This window comes from Pongo pygmaeus, chromosome 10, assembly GCF_028885625.2.
Source record: "Pongo pygmaeus isolate AG05252 chromosome 10, NHGRI_mPonPyg2-v2.0_pri, whole genome shotgun sequence".
Classification (NCBI taxonomy): Eukaryota; Metazoa; Chordata; class Mammalia; order Primates; family Hominidae; genus Pongo; species Pongo pygmaeus.
Window position 1 is genome coordinate 62,556,946 of NC_072383.2, and position 26,481 is coordinate 62,583,426.

The window sequence follows — 26,481 nt, forward strand, 5'->3', positions numbered from 1 at the left end:
TGATGGCCAGGACAGCTCTTAGAGGGCAGAATGATAAATATCCTGGCCCTGAATCAATTAGTCTAACTCTGCAGCTGTCAGGTATTACCGCCCAGAGGCAGACACTTCAGGAGAAAGGCAATCCATATGTTACTCAGTGGGGGAAAAACCTCACACACAAAAAACGATGTCTCCAGGGATGATACAAGACCCACTGTTACAGATAACTTTCCTGGTTCCAAGACCCCCAGGCAAACTGAGCAGCTTGGAAAACAGTCATCAAGTATGAGTGTCAATATGGAAGAGGTCACAGCAGGAAAGCAGGGTCAGAGAGAGACACCATCTCCAGAATGAGATCAAGACAACAAGCCATCTACAGACCCTGAAGTGTGACTAACAGATCTTCAGTGATACCTGTAACATGAATGAGGTGAAGCCAGTTCCTCAGATACTACTATGATGTCCAAGGCAGTTTTAAAAGAAAAGAGGAAACATCAAAAAACCCAGAGATATAAAATGGTGACTGTCATCTCACCAAAAATTGCAAGAGCCTCCACCTGTATAATGGGAGGCTTGTTCCTTTTCTGGTGAGGTGGGGGGAAGCTCTTTTTTGTTTTGTTGTTTTTTGAGACAGGGTCTCATTTTGTCACCCAAGCTGGAGTGCAGTGGCACTATCACAGCTCACTGTGGCCTTGACCTCCCAGACCTCAACTGATCCTCCTGCCTCAGCATCCAGAGCAACTGGGACTACAGGTACACACCATGATGCCCAGCTAAATTTTGTATTTTTTATTTTTAGTAGCGATGCCATGTTGCCTGGGCTGGTCTCAAACTTCTGAATTCAAGTGATCCAACTGCCCTGGCCTCCCAAAGTTCTGGGATTACAGGCGTGAGCCACTGCACCCAGCCAAGGCTCTTTCTAATGGCATTTTGCTCTCTGGAGAGAAACAGGTAAATTCCAGTATAAATTCAAAGTCACTAAGATTCAGCACAAGTACTGTAAGCACAAGTCATTCCAGGACTCTTTCTCCCTAGAAATCTATAATGATCACACTCCCCTAAATATAATGGATAAATTGTCTCCTCTTCTAGAATTTTATTTGAATAAGTAGACAGTCTCAAAATTAGCATATTACATCAGGAGATGGGAGACTTCTAGCAAATACCAAGTATGAATGAAGAGTTAAAAAGAATTATGCCTACCTCTGGTTTTTATATAACCAAGAATTTGGATGGATTCACCCATCAATGTGATGACTTTGAGAAACACTAGTTTCAGAGTATTGCTTTTGTCTAGTATAAACTTAAAAATTCATTTAAGGGCTGGGCACAGTGGCTCTCACTGGTAATCCCAGCACTTTGGGAGGCCAAGGCAGGAGGATCACTTGAGCTCAGGAGGCCAAGGCTGCAGTGAGCCATGTTTGAGCCACCACATTCCAACCTGGGTGAGAGAGCGCCTATCTCAAACAAACAAAAAATTCATTTACGGATTGGAACAGAAAAAGCTTTGATAAGACCAAAAATATATCTATTTTTTGAGACAGATTTTTTGCTCTGTTGCCCAGGCTGGAGTGCAATGGTGCGATCTCAGCTCACTGCAATCTCCACCTCCTGGGTTCAAGCAATACTCTTGCTTTAGCCTCCCAAGTAGTTGGGATTACAGGCACCTGCTACCACACCTGGCTAATTTTTGTATTTTTATTTTTTTTTTTTGAGACAGAGTCTCACTCTGTCACCCAGGCTGGAGTACAGTGGCACGATCTCAGCTCACTGCAAGCTCTGCCTCCCGGGTTCATGCCATTCTCCTGCCTCAGCCTCCCGATTAGCTGGGACTACAGGCACCTGCCACCACGCCCAGCTACTTTTTTTGTATTTTCAGTAGAGATGGGGTTTCACCGTGTTAGCCAGGATGGTCTCAATCTCCTGACCTCGTGATCCTCCTGACTCGGCCTCCCAAAGTGCTGGGATTACAGGCATGAGCCACCGTGCCCGGCCTCTTTTTTTTTTTTTTTTTGAGACGGAGTCTCGCTTTGTCTCCCAGGCTGGAGTGCAGTGGTGCGATTTTGGCTCACTGCAAGCTCCGCCTCCTGGGTTCACGCCATTCTCCTGCCTCAGCCTCCCAAGTAACTGGGACTACAGGCACTCACAACCACACCTGGCTAATTTTTTGTATTTTTTAGTAGAGACGGGGTTTCACCGTGTTAGCCAGGATGGTCTCGATCTCCTGACCTCGTGATCCGCCTGCCTCGGCCTCCCAAAGTGCTGGCATTACAGGCGTGAGCCACCGTGCCTGGCCTAATTTTTATATTTTTAGTAGAGACGAGGTTTCACCATGTTGGCCAGGCTGGTTTTGAATTCTTGACCTCAGGTGATCCACACCTGCCTTGGCCTCCCAAAGTGCTAGGATTACAGGCGTGAGCCACCGTGCCCAGCCAAAAAAATAAATTTGATAAATCACACTTTCTCAGGTTGAGAATGTTCTTAGGATTTAAGTATATAAATATCCTAATCAAATGAAAGTCCTTAGAAAACCCTGGGGTAGACTCGCTGTGGTGGCTCATACCTGTAATGAGGGGAGGAGGGCTGATTGCTTGAGCCCAGGTGTTCCAGACCAGCCTGGGCAACATAATGAAACCCCATCTCTACAAAAAAAACAAAAAACAAAAAACAAAAAACAAAAATTAGCTGGGCATGGTGGTGTACGCCTATAGTCCCAGTGCTACTCAGGAGGCTGAGGTAGGAGAATCACCTGAGCATGGGAGGTGGAGGATGCAGTGAGCCAAGATTGTGCCACCACACTCCAGCCTAAGTTACAGAGCAAGACCCTGTCTCAAAAAAAAAAAAAAAAAAAAAAAAAAAAAAAAAAAAAAAAAAAAAATTCCTGGGGCTTAAATCAAAGGGTATCATGCATTGAACCTGCTTATTCTTGCTCTGAAAGAATGACACTGTTGCATAATTACTGAAAAGAACAAGATGGCAATGGGCTCTCAGAACACATCAGGTTTCCAGACATCCAAACCCTGATGTTGAATTTCTGTAGAGTTATCAAAGAGAAGGCTCCAAACATACCATAAAGCACCCCAAATCCATTTAGTGAAAAGCACTGTAACTGCATGAGAAAGTGCAGAATCCCATATCTTGGTTGCTTCAGCTGGGCTTGCCCCTCAGTTCCAGCTTTCCTGATAAGGAAGAAGCTGGGGCATCACCTGGTTCTACCTGATAATGGGGGCTTAACATCCTCTTACTTTCACAAAACTAGGGGAACCAAGGCTGATTTTGTCCAAAGCCAATAGGTCATCTTCCTGACTCCCAGTTCAGTTCTATTTCCCTGGGACGGTGCTGTGTCATTCTAATTTTCCTACTAACCTTTTCCTTTTCAGAATTCCTTTTGCAGAACTTCTACCACCAAATCTAAAGCTAAACTAGTCAGAGGAGAAAACATCAATAGCCAGTCTCTGACATCTACACATATGACCTTGTCCCATTTCTCCCACACAGCTAAGTCCACCAGTCAGTTAAATGTGCACTGATCTGGCTGTCAAGGCTGCTGACAGCTCAGCTCATTATGCCCAACTCACAAGCCTGTGCCACTCACACAGAATAGCTGGCACTGAGACAACTGTGCTGCCAACACATGATGCATCACCCATCGTCTCTGACATTCTTTGTGCCAGGGGAAAGCTGGGGCATTTCATGCTTCTCAAATTACACCTGTCAATGCAGCAATGTAAATTCTGAGAATGCACAGACTTAATTTTCAGTCCCTGATCTGCCACTTACTTTGCCACCTTGGCAAAATCCATTCAACCAATGTGGATGTTCCCTAGTGTATGTTAGGGGCTGGATATTTTAAGTTTAGATAGTTCCTCTTTTCTAGGACATCCTAGACTAAAAAAGACAAACTTAATAGGGTGTGACAAGCGTGAGGCCAGCTGGGAACATATAGGAAGGGCATCTACCCTATGTGGGAGCAGGAGTATGAAGCGACTTCCCAGAGTGAGCCGTAAACCAAAGCCCTAAAGGACAATTAACTTGGCCAGCTGAAGGGGGTGCAAGATGGGCATTCCAGAAGGAAGGAGTAGTCACTTGTACAAAGGCCAGGAGGTGACAGAGAAGGTCCACTTAGGAAGTATAAGGAGTTCAGTACAACTGCTACCTTCTGTCTCTTGAACAAGCCTAGCTTATCCCTACATCTGGGCCTTCACATTTACCATCCTGCTCAGGACACTCTTCCCACAGATCTCTGCATGGCTAAATCCTTCTCAACATCCATGTCTGCTCAAATGCGAAATGCCTAACAGGCTTTCACTGACCACTGTAGCTTAAATATCTGGTGCTCCCTGACACAAGGATTTAAGAACTGATCTTGTGACCAGGCATGGTGGCTCACGCCTGTAATCCCAGCACTTTGGGAGGCCGAGGCGGGCAGATCACGAGGTCAGGAGATCGAGACCATCCTGGCTAACACGGTGAAACCTCATCTCTACTAAAACAAAAACAAAAACAAAAACAGAAACAAAAAATTAGCCAGGCATGGTGGCAGGTGCCTGTAGTCCTAGCTACTAGGGAGGCTGAGGCAGGACAATAGCGTGAAACCAGGAAGCGGAGCTTGCAGTGAGCTGAGATCGCGCCACTGCATTCCCGCCTGGGTGACAGAGCAAGACTCCATATCAAAAAACAGAAACAAAAACAAAAACGAAAAAACAAAACAAAACTCATCTTGTTTGATTGCTCCTTGCCGTATGCAAGGCTCCTTGGTGTACCGTGCTGGCAAAGAAGATAATAAATACTTGTTGACTGAGCTATAATATAATGGTTAAGTGTACAGACTTTGGAGCCAGATTGCCCCAGTTCAAATGCAGGGCTCTGCTACTTTTTGGCTATGTGATCTTCAGCAAACAACTTCTCTGCTTCAGTTTTCCTCATCTGCAAAATAGGGATAACTGTACCTCTATCTCATCAACTGTGAGGATTGAGTGAGTTAAATCAGGTAATACACTTAGAATAGCACCTGTCCCATACTAAACACTCAATAAATATTAGCTATATTATTGAAATGGCTTCTCAGGAACCAGATTTCATTTAAATTGCTTAGAGAAGGTGAAGTTTCTGATTTTTAACATTTCGATGGCAATGTTAACTTAAAGAAAAAAAGGAACAGTTTTTTCCACAGGCAGCCGACACATTTCACTATGATCTCATTCAGCCTCCTTCCCATGTGGGCTGAGGTAGCCCTGCTCCTAAAAACAGAACATGGCTGCTGACATGGTCTCCTCAATCAGTTCCAAACACCAACCTCAAGAAAACACTTTTAAGATTTAATGGTCTTCTAAACTTGCTTATCTCCTTTGAAAAAGGAAGCCTGTTTAGAAGGCACTGAAATTTGTAGGGAAAAGTGACTAGCTTTAGGAACGTGGGTCTTCAGAGAAAAACACAAAACGTAATTATGAAGGCCATTTTACCCTTCCAAGAGAATTTTAACAGAATTCCATCAAGAGTGTTGTAAAAGGAAATAAGCGAAAAATAGACATTTAAACAAGTAAACATCAAGCTCCAAAATGAAACTAAAGTACCCAATATACCCAGAAAGTCTGGCCCATTTAAAAACCCACTTTGCAATTTCAGTTTAAAGTGTGTATTTGTTCATCTTCTTTGGTCTCACAGAACTGGGACTGAAACTGAAATTGTGATATCAGGAAGGAGAGAAGACATAGCTGGTGGAGCCGGTCAATTGTTTTCTCCTGAGTGTTGGAGGACAGTACTTTGGATGAAGGTCCTCATGACCGCTAGGAACAAAGTGCCTCAGCGTTAGGTACCACGTTTAGAAAGACACTGAAACCGAATGGGAATGACAACAGAACAATGCGGCATATTATGGCAGTTCTAGGAGAGAGAACCAGGAAAGCAACAAAGCATTCATAAGGAAGAGCCCAGCACAGGGAAAGACTAATTCCTAGAAGACATGTTTTTGATAGCCTTATACTCAAAGTGAGGTCAGGCCAGCAGCAGGGAGCTGGTCAGAAATGGAGAAGCAGAATCTGCATTTTAACCAGATCCCAGGGGATTCACACACAGAAAAGCCTGAGGGGCTCTGCTCTACAAGGCAGTGGGCCGTAAACCAGGCTACCTCTCAGAATCACCTGCAAACTTCAAAAGGTAAAAAGGCAGATGCTGGGTCCCTATTCCAGACCAAGTGAGTCAATCACACTCTTTCTGGATATTGCCCAAGCACATACCATTCTTCTTCTTCAGTTTTGGAGGGCAATTTTGATGCACACCCTCTGTTGAGAGTCACTGCTCCAGAACAAAGTAAAGATCTAGTCTCCAAAGACAAAGAAAAGCTATGCATCCTAATGAGACATGTATATGTGGGGTGAAAATACAGATATAGAGAGCAGTGGGAAGTCAAGGAAAAAAAAAAAAGGAATCATTGTTTCCACTTAAAAACTCTTCTGCTGCTCAGCCATAGTGGGAAGAGGAACCTAACCAATCTTATCTCGGGAGGAAACACCTTATTTTCTCAGGCAAGTGCCTACCTGTCCACAGCACCAGCTTGTCAGGCACCTACCTTGCTTGTCTGATTTGGTTTGATCCCAGGCCCTCGAACCAACAGTGGCACTTTGATATCAAACTCATACAGCTGTCTCTTGTCTATTGGCAAGGAAAACTGTCCTGAAAACAAAACACACAACGTAAAGATGGAGCCAAAACAGGAGCCTTACTCATGTTATGTTTCACTCATTTAATCCACAGCCATAACTAAAACAACTTTGTTCTATTGATTCTGGTGTTTTAATAGAAAGCTGAAATTTGCCTGGGTCTCTTGTTACTACAAGGCAGGAAAACAACGAATTCATCTTCTCTAAACAAATGACTAGAAGGGACTCTCTGGCTTATGATAGAACAAAATGAGCAAAAATAATGACAGGAAAGTATTGAAACACAAATACATAAAAAATTATGCATGCTACTCAGCCTCATCACAACTGAATGAAGTTTACTCCAAAAACTGTCAAATGAACAAAAACACCTATCCTGTGTTTCCTGAATAAACTGCATCTCAAAATAACCAAATAATTGATAAGGGGAAGTTCTTCTCTGAGGAATTTCAGCTAATAAATACAAAAGAAAGGACAGGATCACAAAATCAACATTTTGCAGTTTCTGAGGGAATAATAAATTTAGGCAGCAATCATCAATGGAACAACAGAAAAGCTCATAGGAAGAGCTAAGGCTGAAACCACCTGACTCATCAATCAACACCAGCACCCCAAAAACAGTGCAGCCAGATGCCACGGGCCTCATGACATGATGCAACAGGAAGTACACAGCAGCAGACGAGGATGCGCTGTCACCTGAAAATGCAAATTTCTATCAAGTCCCTAATCTAACTACCAATCTATAGGAAATGCTAACTAGAGATGAACAAGTTAAGGCACTATAAGACAGCAGTTAGCCAAATTCAGAATGTGAGACAATTCTGATGGACAAAGACCCACTTCTCCCTGTAAATTCATGGCAAATGAATTTACATGCCAAGTTAGGAGATACAGGAACTAAAGGTAGTATGTGGACTTTGCCTGCATCTTTTTTTTTTTTTTTTGAGATGGAGTCTCGCTCTGTCACCCACACTGGAGTGCAGTGGCACGATCTCGGCTCATTGCAACCTCCGCCTCCTGGGTTCAAGAAATTCTCCTGCCTCAGCCTCCCGAGTAGCTGAGACTATAGGCATGTGCCACCACACCTGGCTAATTTTTGTATTTTTAGTAGAGAAAGAGTTTTGCCATGTTGGCCAGGCGATCTGGAACTCCTGGCCTCAGGTGATCCACCTGCCTTGGCCTCCCAAAGTGCTGGGATTATAGGTGTGAGCCACTGTGGCTGGTGGTCTGCATCTTGATACATAATAACCAGAGTCAGATGCATAATCCGGTGTTGAATCCTGGAGTCATGTGTATGGGAGGTGCTTCAAAACCTTCTAGTAACAAAAGAAAAACACAGGGAGAGTAGGAAGAATTCAAAAGACTGGCCTCATGCAGCTGAAAATCTAAGCTGGATAATGGAGGCTATTTTACTATTCTCTACTTTGAGTGTTTAAAAATACTCACAGGCCAGGCGTGTGGCTCACGTCTGTACTCCTAGCACTTAGGGAGGCTGAGGTAGGCAGATCACCTGAGGTCAGGAGTTCAAGACCAGTCTGGCCAACATGGCAAAAACCCATCTCTACTAAAAATACAAAAACTGGCCAGGCGTGGTGGCGTGTGCCTGTAGTCCCAGCTACTCAAGAGGTTGAGGCAGGAGAATCGCTTGAATCTGGGAGGCAGAGGTTGCTGTGAGCCGAGATCATGCTACTGTACTCCAGCCTGGGTGACAGAGTGAGATTCTGTCCCCCCACCACCCCCCCAAAAAAAATCACAATAATGCATTAAATGCCTAAGCAATCTCCTCCTATGCAAGCAAGTCTCAAGTGAATCCCGTTCAAGTGGACATTTATATATGTGGAAAGAAGAAAACGTTTGCTTTTAACAACAGAAGGTCCAAGTAGAAAGCATGAAAGTCAAGGACACAGAGCTGACTCATCCTGCAGCTTTTGAAAAAAACAAAAACACCCAAAAAACAAATTCCATGAATGGCAAGAAAGTTTTCCCAAGACAACCTCCTTTTGGTCTTCCTATCCCAAATGCCTTCCATATGGCCTGCCTCCAACCCATCAAGCTCATGCTCTGCTCCCACTCCTAGAACACCATGTCATCTTGCATGTCAAACAGCAAATAATGAAACCTGGTTTCTCCATGTGGGAATGATGTGGTGCTCCAACTGGAGGGGTCCTGAGGGCAAGATCCTCCCTCTGGCATGTCCACAGTTATAAAAAGACTAGAACTCTCTCCCAGGGCTCATTGGGTGAAAAAGGAAAGACATATTCTGAAAGATCACAGCAGTACCTAATCCTGCCTCTGACCTGTGTGATAGCCATTGTCTGAGGTATAGAAGATGTAAGTATTGTTGAGCTCCCCGGTGAACTCCAGTCTCTTGACCAGTTTCTCCACAAGGTCATCAACTGAGAGGAGAGTTTGCCACCTGGACATGAACAGAAGGTAGAAATGGGACTTCAGGGGCAATGGCTGAGGTATCACTATCTTGCCAAAAAAAAAAAAACAAACCAAAAACAAAGACACCCCCGTTTAAAAAAAAAAAAAATCCAAAACAACCCTTGTTTAAAAAAAAAAAAAAAAATCCAAAACACTCTCCCCCAAAACTCAAATCCCCACTCTCCATTCCCTAGACCTTACCATTGTAAAAAATAGATTAGAAAATTCCAGAACATAATTAATTCATTCCAAAGTTAATTGTTTCCTAAGAAATAAACTCATTTTTAAATAATCAGTTAGTTTTACTTTTTATTGGCAATAGTGATGAGAGTAGACACAATCGGAAGGAAGAGTTGTCCATTCTCAGTACTGTGTATTACAGATTAATTCAGATAAGACTGTGCTACAAAAAAGCTTAAGATGTTTGAAGTAGGAGCTGGCAAACTATGACTCATGGGCCAAAGCTTGCCCACTGTCTGTTTTTATAAAGTTTTATTGGACCACAACCATGCTCATTCATTTACATGTTACCCAGGGCTGCTTTTGTGCTACAGCAGCAGAGCTGAGTAGTTACGACAGAATGTGTGACCTGCAAGCCTATTGATATTTACTATCTGCCCCTTTACAGAAAAAGTTTGCTTATCCCTGGTCTACACTAAACACTTCCTAAGAGAAAGTAATGGATTTTTAAAAATTGACTTAAGAGAATTTCTTGAAAATTCCAAATGGCAAAGGCAGATATTTTGATCTTGTCTAAACTTTTGGGTCATTTGTCACATATGCCAACCAAGTCACCTTTTCTTTAAAGCAGGAGAAAAAAATTCTACCACATGGTTCAAGTTTGCAAGACTTTTGCCAAGTCCTAAAATAGGCAGTCTAATTAGTACTGGGGTCCAAATGCCACCTCATTCACTTGAGTGTAAAGGAATCTCTCTGCTTGGGTGCCCCATCGAAGCCTCTCTCCCACTGACTTGCTTCCCTCTGTTTTTGTTTTTGTTTCAGAGACAACAATGTGGTGTGGTCTCCTCTTCATGAGCTGATTTGTACGGTCCTTAAAACCACTCAGATTGTTATGTAGCAGCAGCTCTTACCTTTTCCTAAATGCATTATCTAAAAACTGTATTGAAGAATTAGTCATTGGAGTCTTGGCTTGCCTAATTAACCAGTGCTTGTTCTAAAATTTAGAAGAAAAAAGATGTTAACACCAAGTCATCACAGTCAAACAAACTACTGGATTACTAGAGTAGATAATAAATAGAATCGTTTCACTCATACTTCAGCAAGAAGGAACTAACTGGAACTTGTTTAAGCAATTTCAGACCTTCTCTCCCTTCCTGTGTTCCTAAAATAGAAATTTCTGTAGATTAACTCAATCTCTCATTCTTCAGCTTCCCAGCACCTCCCAAACCATAAAAGGTCTTGGCTTCTCTGTTGGCAGCATTAAGAGATTTTAGAGGATGTCATTGGGAAACTACTAGCTAAAATGAGATTACATTTACAAATCTCATCTTATGCCTTTGGTCTACTACAATTACAAAATGGGCAAATAACTTTACCTTCCTCCAAGTTGCTTTTTTTGAGACAGAGGCGGAGGCTGCATTGAGCCAAGATCGCACTGCTACACTCCAGCCCAAGCCCAAGCTGGAGTACAGTGGCACGATCTCGGCTCACTGCAACCTGTGCCTCCCGGGTTCATGCAATTTTCATGCCTCAGCCACCTGAGTAGCTGGGATTACAGGCATGCACCAACGTGCCTGTCTAATTTTTGTATTTTCAGTAGAGATGGGGTTTCGTCATGTTCGCCAGGCTGGTGTTGAACTCCTGGCCTCAAGCGATCCTCTTGCCTTAGCCTCCCAAAGTGCTGGGATTACAAGCATAAGCCACTGTACCTGGTCTACCTTCCTCTAAGGTTTGCCTAGCCAAGATACCGGTCACCCTAGATCCCAAGGAAAAATCTTATTACAGCAATTTCCTAAAACTTCAAGTCTAAATCTGGAGGGCCCTCCCATTTAAACAAAGACATCCCTATATACTATTCTCTCTTCCCTATTCGTAAAACCCTAAACCACCAGATCTCAAACTATGCTCCTTAAAGTGTTATTAAGTTTGAGAAACGCTGTATAGCATATTCTCCTGCTAGAAATTCACATTCGATCATGAATAACTCTGAGAAGTCCTATAGCAGAGTGACTTATTTAACTCAAACTTTCCAAACTTACTTAACCATGGGAACTTTTTATTAACTTCTTTTGGAACACAGATTGAGAATGGTCCTATTTTACTTTACTTTACTTTTATTTTATTTTATTTTATTGAGATGGAGTCTTGCACTGTTTCCCAGGCTGGAGTGCAGTGGTGCGATCTCGGCTCATGGCAAGCTCTGCCTCCCAGGTTCACGCCATTCTCCTGCCTCAGCCTCCCGAGTAGCTGGGAGTACAGGTGTCCACCACCAGGCCCGGCTAATTTTTTGTACTTTTAGTAGAGACGGGGTTTCACCGTGTTAGCCAGGATGGTCTCAATCTCCTGACCTCGTGATTCGCCTGCCTTGGACTCCCAAAGTGCTGGGATTACAGGCATGAGCCACTGCGCCCGGCCAGTCCTCTAATTTAAAACCCAGCTCACTCAGCTTTGAAATTGTATTTAACAAGCACATGCCTATAATGTGCCAGGCAATATGGTAATTGTTTCTATGTACTTGAATTCATACAGTAGTTCCATGAGGGATCAAGAGCTTCACATGAAAAAATGAAGTTAAGCATTGTGCTCATAGTCTGTACTGAGCTAGAAAGTGGTAGTTCTGAGTTTGACTTTATGACTCATTCTTTCTATAACCTTACAAGCAATTACAATTTCTGGATAACAAACCTGAGGTAATGCAGGCCTTCTGTCTTTGAACCAGGGAACTGTCTACACACCAAGCCAAGGGAAGTATAAGTAATTGGCACATGAGGCAAATATATGGGTTGTTGTGGCTCTTAATCATGTCACCTCGTTCATTTTTCCATTCAACTTCCCTTTCCAACCATACTGCTCTGTGCCACCCCTTCTTCCCATGCCTCAAAGGCTAGTGAGGGCCACCAGGAGGCTGGTGCAGTCCCGGCTATGCCAGGAGGGAGGAGAGTCAGCACAGAGGTTACCAGGAGAGCCTGAGTGATATTCCTGTAAATTGGGAAAGATGGCATTCTTTACCATTCCAACTCTCCAGCTGCTCACTGGATGTGTAGCAGGAACTTTATCTGTACTTGCAATGCAAGTTTATACTATCGGTTGTACTAGGGACAGATGCAATTACCTCTAAAATATTGTGAAGAAAAACCCACTACATGGCTCAAAGGCTTCCTGACAAGAATATCATATAGTTAATTATACTGAGTATGGCTGAATACAAGTGGTGGGGGAAGCTACCGTTCCATGGATGTTGAAGTTCTTGTTTCTTGGTGCAAAGACATTCTGGAAAGCCTTCTGGTACTGAGGTGCAGCTGTCCAAGGCGAATGAGGCGCTGGAGTGGCGATCATCATGAAGAAGGGCTCAAAGTTGGACTTGTAGTCCAGAAAGTCCAAGGAGACATTAGCCTGACACATAAAAAGATTTGTCATCTCCTACCTTACCCAACAGATGAGTACTTAATAGATAAATGTCTTCTGGTGAGCAGACAGTACAGGGTCTTACTAGCTTTTAAGCAATCTTAGCACATGATCTTATGTCATAGCCATTTGCAAGCATATTGTTGGAACAAATATATTTGTTTTTTAGGCAATACTTTAAAAACTGAGAAGCATACCAACATAAGAAGGCAATTAAGATCCTGATGACTTTTTATGACCTAGAAATCATGTCTCCCACAAAGAAGGAAACAGTTAACTTGAATATTTTAGTATTAACTTACACTAATGGAGATTATGGTATCTACATGTGATGCCTTAAAGAATGTAAAAAGAGAGTCAACTTAAAACAGTGGGAAACGTAGATTAAGTTACCTTAACCTTATGAAAATATGTAGAAAGTAGATGTCATAAATTATGCACTGAAGTAACTAAGTGAATAATATTAGATTCAAATACATTCCACTAGGGCTTTAATACATGGACTTAGTTTTGCCTTTGCTTATCAGGAGATACTTGAAGAAAATGAAAGCATGCTACATACATGTTGTTTTTCATTGTTCTGAAGTAATTTCATTTATTCCCAACACTAACTCAAAAGATACTGACTGTATCTATCTCCTATAATCCCTCCATCCACCTTTCACTCCAGTCCTATCAGCTTCCTTGTGGTTTCTCAAATATGCCAGGTACACTCCTGCCTCAGGGCCCTCCCACTTACTGTTCCCTGACTCTGTAGCACTCTTCCCCCTGATCTGCACAGCTCATTCTCACCTACTTCAGGTTTCTGCTTAAATGTTATCTAAGTAACCTCATACCCTAACTTATTTCTCCAACTGATCACCAGCTAATGATGCAACACATAAGACTGTGTGTGTTTGTGTGTGTTAATAAAATTACCTTCCACAGAATCAGGGACTTTGCTTCATTTACTGCTGAACACTGGCTACACTAGGTGCTGAACTATTGAGTGAATATATAATACTATTTAAGACTGTCGTTAGAAACGCCTCAGAATAGGGAAGTCCCAATTTCACCTGCTTTCAGTAATTTTTATATGTAAATACCCAATGCCCAAATAAATCCAGTATCCCTATCCCTCCATCCTCATAATGGGGCCTGTGAAGCTGCCATCTTGTAGCTTGTGAGTAAAACTGGGGTCAAGAGTAGGTACCCTTACAAAGTAAAACCTCTACAAAGTAATCTCTGTAGTCAAAGAGATTAACCTTTGGAAAAGGGATTTGTTGCTGGAATTTCAAGAGCATTAGATCTGAGCCTGGCTTATACACAAAGAAAACACCCTGAGGAGTTTGTAATCAGCTGGAAATACTCTTGGGCAGTTAGACCAAGTTACTGTGCATTTATATTACCCAACACAAACAAATAAGATTATAGGTTTTCTAGGCAGAGTCTTCAATCAAATGTGAGCCAACCCTGTAAGGACAGAGCTACAGAGCTTCTGCAACTCACCAAAACATCTGTCAGGTAGTCCACACTATAGTTTTCACCATGCTTCCGTGCCTTCCCATTGATAGACAGGGTGTAATTATAATACTTAGAATTCTTTTCCTATTAAAAAGAGGAAAGTCAAATTTGTTATGAGGTCAGTGCACAAAGTGGAAGTCTGAATCCATGCTGGGCTAAACTATACTCTGAGCAGTGATAAGACATTAAAAAGATAATTACTCAAGTCAATACTGAATTGGATTTTTTGACTAGGGTTTTATTAAAGACAAGCATAGTTTCAATTATGCATTCTAGTTTAAAAGCCAGAAGTAGATCAGGTAGAAAAGCAAACTACTTTGCTAAACCTTGTACAATGCAGGAAAAACATCCCAGAAAGGAGTGACTCACAAGTCAACAGACTTTTTTTTTTTTTTTTTAAGAGACAGAGTCTCTCTCTGTTGCCCAGACTGGAATGCAGTGGCACAATCACAGCTCACTGCAGCCTCAAATTCCTGGGCTCAAGTGATCTTCTTACCTCAGCCTCCCGAGCAGCTGGGACTACAGGCACACGCCACCACACTCAACTAATTTTAAAATATTTTGTTGAAATGGGGTCTTGCCATTTTGCCCAGGCTGGTCTCGAACTCCTGAACTCAAGAGATCCTCCTGTCTCTGCCTCCCAAAGTGTTGGGATTCTAGGCACGAGCCACTACACCTGGCCACAAGTCAATAAATTTTAAGGTTTTTAAAATGACTAATTGTAAAAGCAAATAAAGTTATGTCAATATCAGAACTAAATTAAACATATTCTGCATCTGTAGGGCTGCATAAAATTGTCACGGACTTCAATAATCACTCACCAAGGCATACCAGTAACTCCAACCCAGAGGAACGTGTTCTAGTCCACCTGCATCTGGGGCTCCGTACTGAAAAGCAAAACAAGTAGGGACAATTACAAGTCCTTAGATAAGACCAGACCAGAAAGAAACAGGAAATTTTACAATATTTTTAGACCAGTGCCTGAAACATAGTAGGTACCTAATTTCCCCAAATAGACACTAGTCAAAAATAAACTCTAATAATCCTAGGAACTTCTAAAGCAGGAGTTGGCAAACTACAGCCAGTGAGCCAAATCTTGCCTGATGACTTCTGTATGAACAGCAAGCTAAGAATTTAACAATTTTAAAATATAAAAGTTAATCAAAATAAGAATATTTTGTGAAATGTGACAATTACATAAAATTCAAATTTTAATAGCGATGAAGAGTTTTATTGGAACACAGCCACATTCATTTACATAGTGCAGTGTCTGTGGCTGCTTTCACGCTACAGTGGCAGACCTGAATAGTAGCAACAGAGACATATGGCCTGCAAGGCCTGAAACATTTACTATCTGACCCACTACAGAAAAAGTCCACACAGCCTACCCCACACGGCCTATTCATGGGGTGAATGCTGAGCTGCTGATATCATAGACTGAATAGTCCAACTGACCCTAAGCAGTTCAAATAATCAGACTATAAGCTATTGACTTATTATACGTTGAACATCCCAAATCTGAAAATCCAAAACTTTTTGAGTGCCAACATGACACTCAAAGGAAATGTTCACTGGAGCACTTCAGATTTTCAGATTTGGACTGTTCAACCAGTAAGTATCATGCAAGTATTTCAAAATCCAAAAAATCTGAAACGCAAAATACTTCTGGTCCCAAGCATTTTAGATAAGGGATAATCTGTATTTCAGTTGCCCTGCAGATGAAACCCACTTTTAGAGCTCGATTAATCTGATAAGATGAATAAAATAAAGAAACCACAGAATTATCCCACTTTATCCTTACAAGGTTTAATGCCATCCACTTAAGGCAGAATTTAATCCCTGAAAACAAAATCTTTACACTTTAATGGTCTCTCTTAATTTTATATACACATCAGATGACCTTCAATATGCAAAGTAGTGTAAGCTCTCTTTATGAGCCATAGCCCCAACCAAATGATCCAGTATCCACAGTTCCTATTTCTCATGATCCTTTTCAAACTGACTCATCTTCCTGTAAACTCACAAGGTTGCAGATTCCCCCAATTATTGGGGGGAGGGGAGAATTAACAGAAAATCCAGATCAGATATTAAGATATCCAGCAACTACAGATAAAGAGTATAAGTACATTTTCTCTGTCTTGAACCCCCAGTTTAACTGTAAGAGCTAACCCCAAACATTCTCAAACATACTATTTCCTTTAAGCTTGGACTTTGGGTAAAAGCTAAGGCCAATGTGTGAATGTGGGCACATGGAATCCAGCCTTGACAGGTCACCACGAGGTATCCCTCCATCCAGGTCTACAAGGCTGGTGTACCAGCTGCTGACCATACACTTTAATGACCTGCACGACCCTGACTCTGGGTAACTAATCTCTGCACATTTTGTTGCCATGTTTCACATTAGAAAATGAGTTAAGCATTAAGTTGTTATAATTCAGAAAAGATTCTAAGAAATCTGAGGAAAGATTCTAAGATGAAAAATGTCTTCAGTTAGATACTGATAACAGGGAATGGAAACAAAGATACCAAGACAGCCACATGACAAACAGAATTCCTGAGGAAAAAGGGAAGACGCATCAGACAGCAGCACTCTTAGGACAATTTTTAAATACATGCTCCTGGGACTATTGAAAGGAAGAAAAAGTGCCCGTATCATATAAATACACAAGTTCTTACCCAAATCACGTAAATATGTACATGTGTACTTATATGAACATATTTACATGATATGGGTACTTGTTCTTGTTTAATGGGCAGATTCACAGAAAACAACGTACACCAAGAAATCCTTTAACATTAATTGAAATTAATAACAAAATTAACATAATTATATTCACATTTTAAAAGCCATTATAAAAAAAGAAACAGATTATTCAACATACCTCATTTAAATATTTCCCCGCAAAAAAGGTCTGATAACCACACATTGATCTGAGAATTGCTGGGAAAGTATTTGGTTCTTGGATCTTCTGCCAGGACTTACTACTGCAGTTCCCCTCTAGAGTGTTGTTCACAACGTGATGATTATGTGGGTACTTTCCTGTCAGGATACTGGCTCTGCTGGGGCAGCAGAGAGCACTTGGCACATACTACAAAGGAAAGGAAGCAAAAACGACAGTCACACAAGAAAGATGGTCTTCTCATCATTGTTAAAGAGAGTAAAGAAAAGCTCCTTAATACTCTAACTTCAAATATGTAGTCTGTCATGGAACATATATATTTTTTTCTACACATGACATACTTCAGGGCTGCTTTAAATCATAGTGGAGACATTAAAGCAGACAGAACAAACTGAGAGAACGGATTTCTTTCTCAAGTGGCTTCTTTCTGCAGGATAACGGTAATTCTAGTCTCATCTGCCACAGAGATAGTTGTTGTTTTTTTTCTTTTGAGGCAAGGTCTCACTCTGTCACCCAGACTGGAGTGCACTGGCACAAGCACAGCTCACTGCAGCCTCGACCTCCTGGCGCAAGTGATCCTCCCACCTCAGCCTCCCAAACAGCTTGGAGTACAGGTGTGTGCCACCACTCCTGGCTTTTTTCTTTTTTCTTTTTTTTATTTGTAGAGATAATGTTCTTCCTGTGTTGTCCAGGCTCGTCTCAAACTCCTGGATTCAAGTGATCCTTCCACCTTGGCCTCCCAAAGTGCTGGGATTACAGGTGTGAGCCACTGCACCCAGCCAGAAATAATATTTATACACAGGGGGCACAGCATGGTGAGAGACGGGTCTTAACCAAAGACAAAGAATACTACTTGGATCTAATTGAGACACAGTGGTTCATTTGCAGGCTGATCTGCAGCTTTACACATTTCCTATATCATTTTATACATTGGACACAGACTTTTTTCCCTACTGTAATTATATTTCCATTAGCTACTGTCAGCAACAGATTTTCCCCATTCTATCCAATCATATTGGTACACATCACCAAGCCACTTCACAGAAAGGTAATACTAGCTTATACTTGGACCAGCAGGGAAGGAATGGGCATTTGAGCACACACTCACGCCAAAATTGGGTATTATCCTTTTAATATTAGCAAGTTTTTTTGCCTTTCAAATTTGATTTGGCATTTTTATTTATTTTTTTGAGATGGAGTCTCACTCTGTCACCCAGGCTGGAGTGCAGTGGCGCGATCTTGGCTCACTGTAAGCTCCGCCTCTCGGGTTCACACCATTCTCCTGCCTCAGCCTCCCAAGTAGCTGGGACTACAGGCACCCGCCACTATGCCTGGCTAATTTTTTGTATTTTTAGTAGAGATGGGGTTTCACCGTGTTAGCCAGAATGGTCTCCATCTCCTGACCTCATGATCCACCTGCCTCGGTCTCCCAAAGTGCTGGGATTACAGGCGTGAGCCACTGCGCCCGGCCTTGATTTGGCATTTTTTTTTTTTTGAGACACATTCTCGCTCTGTTGCCCAGGCTGGAGTGCAGTGGCACGATCTCAGCTCACTGCAAGCTCCGCCTCCTGGGTTCACACCATTCTCCTGCCTCAGCCTCCCAAGTAGCTGGGACTACAGGTGCCCGCCACCATGCCCGGCTAATTTTTTGTAGTTTTAGTAGAGACGGGGTTTCACCGTGTTAGCCAGGATGGTCTCGATCTCTTGACCTCGTGATCCACCTGCCTCGGCCTCCCAAAGTGCTGGGATTACAGGCGTGAGCCACCGTGCCCAGCCGATTTGGCATTTTTAAATAATGGTGAGGAGGAACATTCTCCACATGTACTGACTGACTGTGTTTATGTGAATGGTTTGTTCATATGCTTTGCTCATTTTTTTCCTCCAGGGCTGTTGGCCTCTTGTTACATAAGATTTAAGTTAAGGAAGAATTCAGTCATGTTACAAATACTTCCCATTTTTACTTTTGCCTTTTAATTTTATTAGATGTTTGACTTCTTAAGTTTAAATTGGCAACTCTTAACTCTTTCTCTTTTTGTTTTCTGATCAATTATGGCCAGTACACAGTTTATCTTAATATTACATTTTAGCATCTGGTAGAGCAATTTCTTTTTTTTTTTGAGACAGGGTCTTACTCTGTCACCCAGGATGGAGTACAGTGGTGCGATCTCAGCTCACTGCAACCTCCGCAACCTCAGGGTTAAGCAATCCTCCCACCCCAACTTCCCAAAGTAGATGGGACCACAGACGTGCACCACCATGCCTGTGTTTTTGTTGCTGTTGTTGTTTTGAGGTGGAGTTTTGCTCTTGTCGCCCAGGCTGGAGTGCAGTGGCACAATCTTGGCTCACTGCAACCTCTACCTCCTGGGTTCAAGCAATTCTCCTGCCTCAGCCTCCCAAGTAGCTGGGCTTATAGGCGCTCGCCACCACGCCCAGCTAATTTTTTGTATTTTTGGTAGAGATGGGGTTTCACCATGTTGGGTAGGCTGGTCTCGAACTCCTGACCTCAGGTGATCTGCCCACCTCAGCCTCCCAAAGTGCTGAGATTACAGGTGTGAGCCACCATGCCTGGCCCAATGCCCAGGTATTTTTAAGTCTTTTTAGTAGATACAGGCTCTTGCCATGTTGCCCAGGCTGGTCTCAAACTCCTGAGCTCAAGCAATCCACCTGCCTCAGCCTCCTAACGTGCTGGGATTACAAGCATGAGCCACTGTAATTTTTTTAAAAAATTACTTTGATTATTCTCATCTATTAATTATTCCAGATAACTTTTGGAATCACTTGAGTCTCAAATAATCTTGTTAGGATTACAACTAGAATAAACATTTTATTATATAATATTGTGTCTTAGCTGAGCACAGTGGCTCACACCTGTAATCCCAGCTATTTGGGAAGCTGAAGCAGAGGATCACTTGAGGCCAGGAGTTTGAGACCAGCCTGAGCAACAGAGTGAGACCCTGTCACAAAAAAAAAGTGGAAAAAAATTGGCCGAGTGTGGTGATGCATGCCTGTAGTCCCAGTTACTTGGGAAGCTGAGGCAGGAGGATCGTCTGAGCTCAGGAGTTTGAGGTCAAGTCTTCAGTGAGCTATTTCACTGCACTCCAACATGGGCAATAGAGTGAGACCCTGTCTCAAAAAAGAAAAAAAAAGAAAGAAAGAAAAGAAATGTATATAAAATGATGTGCATATCCACGTATCAAATATTTTTTATCTTACCACTCGCATCATTTTGTCAAATACATAGGTCATAGCCATTTCTGGCCCCAACCAGTTACTCTTAGAGAGTTTATAAATTATGAATGAGGTTGGGCATGGTGGCTCACACCTGTAATCCTAGCACTTTGGGAGACTGAGATGGAAGGATCACTTGAGCTCAGGAGTTCCAGACCAGCCTGGGCTACACAGTGAGTGAGACCTTTTCTCTATCTTTATATAGAATAAAAAGAAATAATTATGAATGAGATATTTTGTCTCCCACCTTCTATTTTTCTAACTGATTACATGGAAGAAAGTTATTAATTTTTATTTTTTCATTTTTATCTTGCTGAATCCTAGTGATTTGAAAGGGTTTTCAATAATTCTTCTGTTTCTTAGATAGAAAATCCAAACAAGCAGAAATAATTTTTCCAATATTTTTACCTCTTATTTCCATAAGACTTATGGCAATGACTAGACAGTCGGAACAACATTAAATGGAGCACTGTTTCATCCCTAACAGCAATGCCGAGTCTTTTACCTCATGTACTTGAAATAGGCATCACAGTCAGGATGTATTCTTACAATAGCTTATTACCAGGAAAGGATGCTAAAATTTCAGAGTACTTTCTAGTATGTATTGGGAAGAACATTCAATTTTCCTTCTTTCAGTTACTTGTATCATATTGGTAGATATATAATAACCAACATCATGTAGTATTTACTATAAGAAGTCAGGCATTGGCTGGGAGCGGTAGCTCATGCCTGTAATCCCAGCACTCTGGGAGGCCTAGGCGGGCAGATCACTTGAGGTCAGGAGTTCAAGACCAGCCTGGCTAACATGGTGAAACCCCATCTCTACTGAAAATACAAAAAATTAGCAGGGCACGGTGGTGGGTGCCTGTAATCTCAGCTACCCAGAAGGTTGAGGCAGGAGAACTGCTTGATCCCCGGAGGTGGAGGTTGTAGTGAGTTGAGATCGCACCACTGCACTCCAGCCTGGGAGACAAAGCGAGACTCCATCTCAAAAAAAAAAAAAAAAAAAAAAAAGAAATAATAAGTCAGGCACCGATAGAAGTGCTCTACACCTATTAACCTATTAACTCAACCTCACAACAACTCTGAAGAAGATTTTGGTACTCCCTTTTATAAATGGGGAGGAAGAGGGCCAGAGAGGTTAAATAGTTTGTCCAAGGTCACACTGCTAGAAAAGAGGCAGAGAGGGTGTTCCAGACTAGGCGGTCTGGCTCCGGAGTCTGAGATCTTAAACATAACACTATGCTACTGTTCAAGGGATTTCCTGATAGTAGGCTACCCTTACATTCCTAGACTACCATTCACTTGGTTATGTACACGGTTCTTGAAAATGAATTGCTAATACTTTATTTTGAATTTCTTCATCTATATTTATGGGGTGTGTGTGTTGCTATTTGTCAGTTTTGGCTATTAGGGTTAACTGGGTTTTTACCAAGGAAAAATTTACACAGCATACATATTCCTTGATTTTTTATAATCCATTTTCAAACCTCAAATGGTGAGGTTTAAAATAAAATTCTCTAGTTCTGAGACTGGCTTAGAAATATCTACAATTAATCTTCAATTGATAAGAGGTAATATTTCAATTAAAAGAGTTTATATCACATTAAATAAATTCTTCCTTCAGATCAGGAATTTAACAAGGAAAAAACCACATAGATCATACCAGATTCCCGAGAAGAGAGTATCTTCTTAGAATACAAACACAGTTAAATTAACAAAATTGAATTAGCTTTCAAACTTACAGCGCTGGAAAAAGTCATCCCCATCTCTCCGATGAGAGCTTTGGTTTTCTTTAGTGGTGTCTGTAAAAGTAAGTAATTATCCATTAAACAATTTCTTCCAATAAATTGAGACACACAGGCCAGAATTCCTGTTTTGTTACATCTTACTCAATCTTTTATTCCCAAATGGTCAGCTCTAAGCAACAGCCAAAGAGAGTCCTGTACGATTCTAGAGACAAGTTTGGTTCCGGCCAGCTCCATCCTGTATAAAAGTGCAGGAAGTCAAAATGCCTGCAGGAAGGGAAAGTTCAGTTTATGGCAATAACATCTTTGTGCCCTTATTAGTCATCAGCCCCCAGATAAGGCAGATAGGGCAGACCTATCTCCATGAATTAATCTTTAGAAGTAGGATGTGGGAAATGATATAAAGAGAGCCTTCCGCCCTATAGAACAGAAGTAAGACAACAGTTGGATTCTGAAAGCCAGACAAGGCCCCAGGGCTCAGAGACTGACTCAAACCTCACACACTCAGTGGTGGAGCCAGACACACACTGTTCAACTACCAGCTACTGTTGTCTGCATAGACCCACAAGCACCTCAGGATAAGGACTTGAACCAGGTGGCAAGCAGGTGTACACAGAACACTGTCAGGCAAAAGGCTACTCAGAACCTATTTTATGTCCTGCTTTTCAACTTTTGTTCAAAATCTAAGATCCTTACAAGTACAGAGAACAACTAACTTCCCCCTAGAGTGAGGACAAAAGTATGAAGACAGTCATTTAAATACGAATAAAAGGAACACTAATATTCTTCAGATTCCAGACAGCAAAAAGCACCATTGAAGAGGTCATTTTAGTTGTAATATGGGTCAGTTCATGATGATTCTGAGATACCTTTGAAACCTAAGACCATATTGAATGCAGTTTTAAGTATATTTTGTTGTGCAATAATTCCTTAAAGATCACTAATCTAAATATATAAGTAGGTTAACAGGAGCCTCATTTTCAATAATGTATAAATGACTTTTCCCCACTGTTTTATATAAATACAAAATCTATGGAATCCATAAACTCAAAAGGATGAGGATTCTAACTTATCCAAAAAAAGCTCTGAGAATTTCATGAGTAGATCCAGAAGAGGCTGCCAAGAGACGCTAGAGATGCAGAAGATCTTCGCTAGCCTTCTGAAGCAAGGTCATCAGCCATACTCTCCTCAAAGCATCCCTGGGTACCATCCTCAGGAAAAGAATACTGGGCTTAATGAGACATTGGTTTGATAAAAAACCTGAGTTACTATGAGGATATTTGAAGGTGAAATGAGGATTCAAAGAGTAAGTGGAGAAAAGGACCAGAGTTGACTGTATGGGACTTAATTGTCAAACTGTCTGATAAATATGTAAAACTATGAAAGAATATCTGATTTACAGTAAGACTGTGTAATAACATTTATTAAACACAACACGTGCTAGGCATTAATCTAGGCAGTGGTGGACAGAGGATAGATGGTCCTTGCCCTCATGATCCCTGCACTCTTGGGGACTTACAACAACTAACAGGTAAACAATCAGTCATTTCAGGTGGTGGTAAGTGCTATGAAGAGAATAAACCAGGATGATGTGATTGCAGCTGGTGGGAGGAAAGGGGAACTACTTTAGATGGGTGGTCAGGGAAGGCCTCTCGGGAGGTAACTTCAGTACGGAGAGCCATGCGATGAGGAGTCAGTCATGCAGAGATTCAGAAGATGTTTCAGGCTGGGTATATAGCAAGTACAAGGGCTGCCAGAGGAAGGAGAGAGGCACCTGGGAGGAAACAGAGAAGCCAGTGTGGTGATGCAAGCAGCTTAGGGAGGAAAAGGGAGAGTGAGGTAAGACGAGGTCAGAGAGGTAGGCAGGAGTCAGAGATGCAGGGCCATATAGGAATTTAGACTTTAGGCCTGGTGCAGTGGCTCACACCTGTTATCCCAGCACTTTAGAAGGCAGAGGTAGGAGGACTGCTTGAAGCCAGGAGTTTGAGACCAGTCTGGGCAACACAGCAAGACCCTGGCTCTACAAAAAATATAAAAATTAGCTGGGCATGGTAGTGCATGCCCGTAGTCCCAGCTACTTGGGAGGCTGAAGTGGGAGGATTGCTTGTGCCCAGAAGTTCGAGGCTGCAGTGAGCTATGACTGCACCACTGCAATCTAGCCTAGGCAAGAAGAGTGAGACCTTGTCTCCAAAAAAAAAAAAAAAAGAAGTTTTTATTAACTGTCATCTTTATACTGCTAACTATAGTACAAAAGATAACCATAATCCGTGCCTAACTGAAAAAGTCCCAAACAAGAAACCACAGTGTACCCAAAATGTGTATGTGTCTCTATGCTAATTAGAATGTAAAATGAATCCTTAAGATCTAAGCAAAGACAGTGGCTGGTCAAGTTAAGGCCATGCAACAGTCTTTAAGCAGCAGCCAACTTCATGCCTTCATGTAGGCAAACATGTTACTCTGCTCACCCCAAGCAGAATCCTTTTCATTAAAACCCTAAAGAATCATTTACTTTCCTGGTTCCATGTACAGTTGCTCTGAAATGGCAATTCTGATAATTCTGTGGCTAATGATGGAAATTGTTTTGCTTTCAATGAAGCAATGACATATTTATTCCCACATCTGTAATCCCACCACTTTGGGAGGCTGAAGTGGGCGGATCACTTGAGGTCAGGAGTTTGAGATCAGCCTGGCCAACATGGCGAAATCCCGTATCTACTAGAAATACAAAAATTAGCCGGGCGTGGTGGTGGGTGCCTGTAAACCCAGCTACTTGGGAGGCTGAGACAGGGGAATCGCTTGAACGCAGGAGACGGAGGTTGCAGTGGGCCGAGATCGCGCCACTGCACTCCAGCCTGGGTGACAGAGCAAGACTCCATCTCAAAAAAAAAAAAAAAAAAAATTATTCTTCCCCTACCTTTCATCACAGTTTCTTCTGTCACTTGCCTGCGGTTTTGGCCAAATGTCACTTTTCTTAGAGTAAATGATTTTTTTTTTTTTTTTTTTTTGAGATGGAGTCTTGCTCTGTCACCCAGGCTAGAGTGCAGTGGCACAATCTCAGCTCACTGCAACCTCCACCTCCTGGGTTCAAGTGATTCTCCCACCTCAGCCTCCCCAGTAGCTGGGACTACAGACACGCACCACCATGCCCGGCTAATTTTTGTATTTTTAGTAGAGACAGGGTTTCACCACGCTGGCCAGGCTGGTCTTGAACTCCTGACCTCGTGATCTGCCCACCTTGGCCTCCCAAAGTGCTAGGATTACAGGCGTGAGCCACCGCGCCTGGCCGTGAATGATTTTTAAAAGAGCAGCTTATGCTTCTGTGAAGAACAGTGTGTCCACCACACTATAATGATGTTTAGGTAAAATCAAGAAAGTGATAAGAACAGTGTCCTGGCAAAATAAAAAATAAAAACAGAGTCCCACAGATACCTGGAACAAATACAATGAAATGTTAAAGACGATGCTACTATATAAAACAGCATTTCAAAGATGCCTGAAAAATTCCACTATAAATCTAAATCATGTTGTAAATGCTATCTACAATCCTTTGACCTGAGTTAGTTTGGTGGGGGTTGACCACTGTTTATTTTGCCAACTATGGCAGCAATCTATAATCTTTTTTAGGTTAGAGCTCTTTCCACAAAAATGAAGATATTATACACAAAGGTTTACATGTAAATTAAGGAGTTCCATGATGTCACTGGCATCCCCGAATGTCACCTGCAGACTCTCTGACCTATGGTGTGATTATGCTGGTGTGGGTATGTGGAATGAAATCTGATTATTATCACAGTATTCTAGAATAGGAGAAAAAGCATGGTGCTCTGAGGTCATAAGATACCCAGGCTTTGTCCAGTATTAGCTATATGAACTTAGTCATGGCACTTAACCACTTTCCAGTTTTAGTTTCTTTTTAAGATAAGGATACGACGTACAGCACAGGACTCCTGTGATGACTGAAGCACAAGTATAAAAATCCTCATACTCTGCTCAGCTCCAAGTAAGTTCTCAAATGCTCTTGCCTTAGATCTTCCCCTTGGAGTCCTGTTTGACAATCAGTGGTAGAATATTCTGAAAAAGCCTAGAAGAGAAGCCAGAATTCTTGAGTTTGGAAAATTAAGTTTGACTTATGCCCTCCACTCAATTTTGGTACCTCTCTCCAGTAGAAACACTTATTAAAAAAAAGAATCTGGGCCAAGACAGTGGCTCATGCCTGTAATCCCAGCACTTTGGGAGGCTGAGGTGGGCGGATTACTTGAGTCCAGGAGTTCAAGACCGACTTGGGCAACATGGAGAAATCCTGTCTCTACAAAATATTTAAAAATTAGCTGGACGTAGTGACATGTGCCTGTAGTTCCAGCTACTAGGGAGACTAAGGCAGGAGGACTGCTTGAGACTAGGAGTTCAAGGCTGCAATGAGCCTTGATTGTACCACTGCACTCCAGCCTGGAT

The 26,481-nt window shown here is 42.1% G+C and overlaps 1 protein-coding gene across 1 annotated transcript in view; it reads right to left on the bottom strand.

The window, feature by feature from the left end:
- The window catches only part of GNS (glucosamine (N-acetyl)-6-sulfatase), a 46,981-nt gene that overhangs the window by 16,929 nt on the left and 3,571 nt on the right, over positions 1-26,481 (bottom strand). Inside the window, exons 2-9 of the mRNA XM_054442087.2 lie at positions 22,027-22,086; positions 17,036-17,242; positions 14,975-15,040; positions 14,139-14,237; positions 12,471-12,638; positions 10,157-10,239; positions 8,936-9,054; positions 6,548-6,651 (exon numbers count right to left, since the gene is read on the bottom strand). Of these exons, the coding sequence (XP_054298062.1) occupies positions 6,548-6,651; positions 8,936-9,054; positions 10,157-10,239; positions 12,471-12,638; positions 14,139-14,237; positions 14,975-15,040; positions 17,036-17,242; positions 22,027-22,086 (906 nt within the window). The remainder of the gene's footprint in view (positions 1-6,547; positions 6,652-8,935; positions 9,055-10,156; positions 10,240-12,470; positions 12,639-14,138; positions 14,238-14,974; positions 15,041-17,035; positions 17,243-22,026; positions 22,087-26,481) is intronic.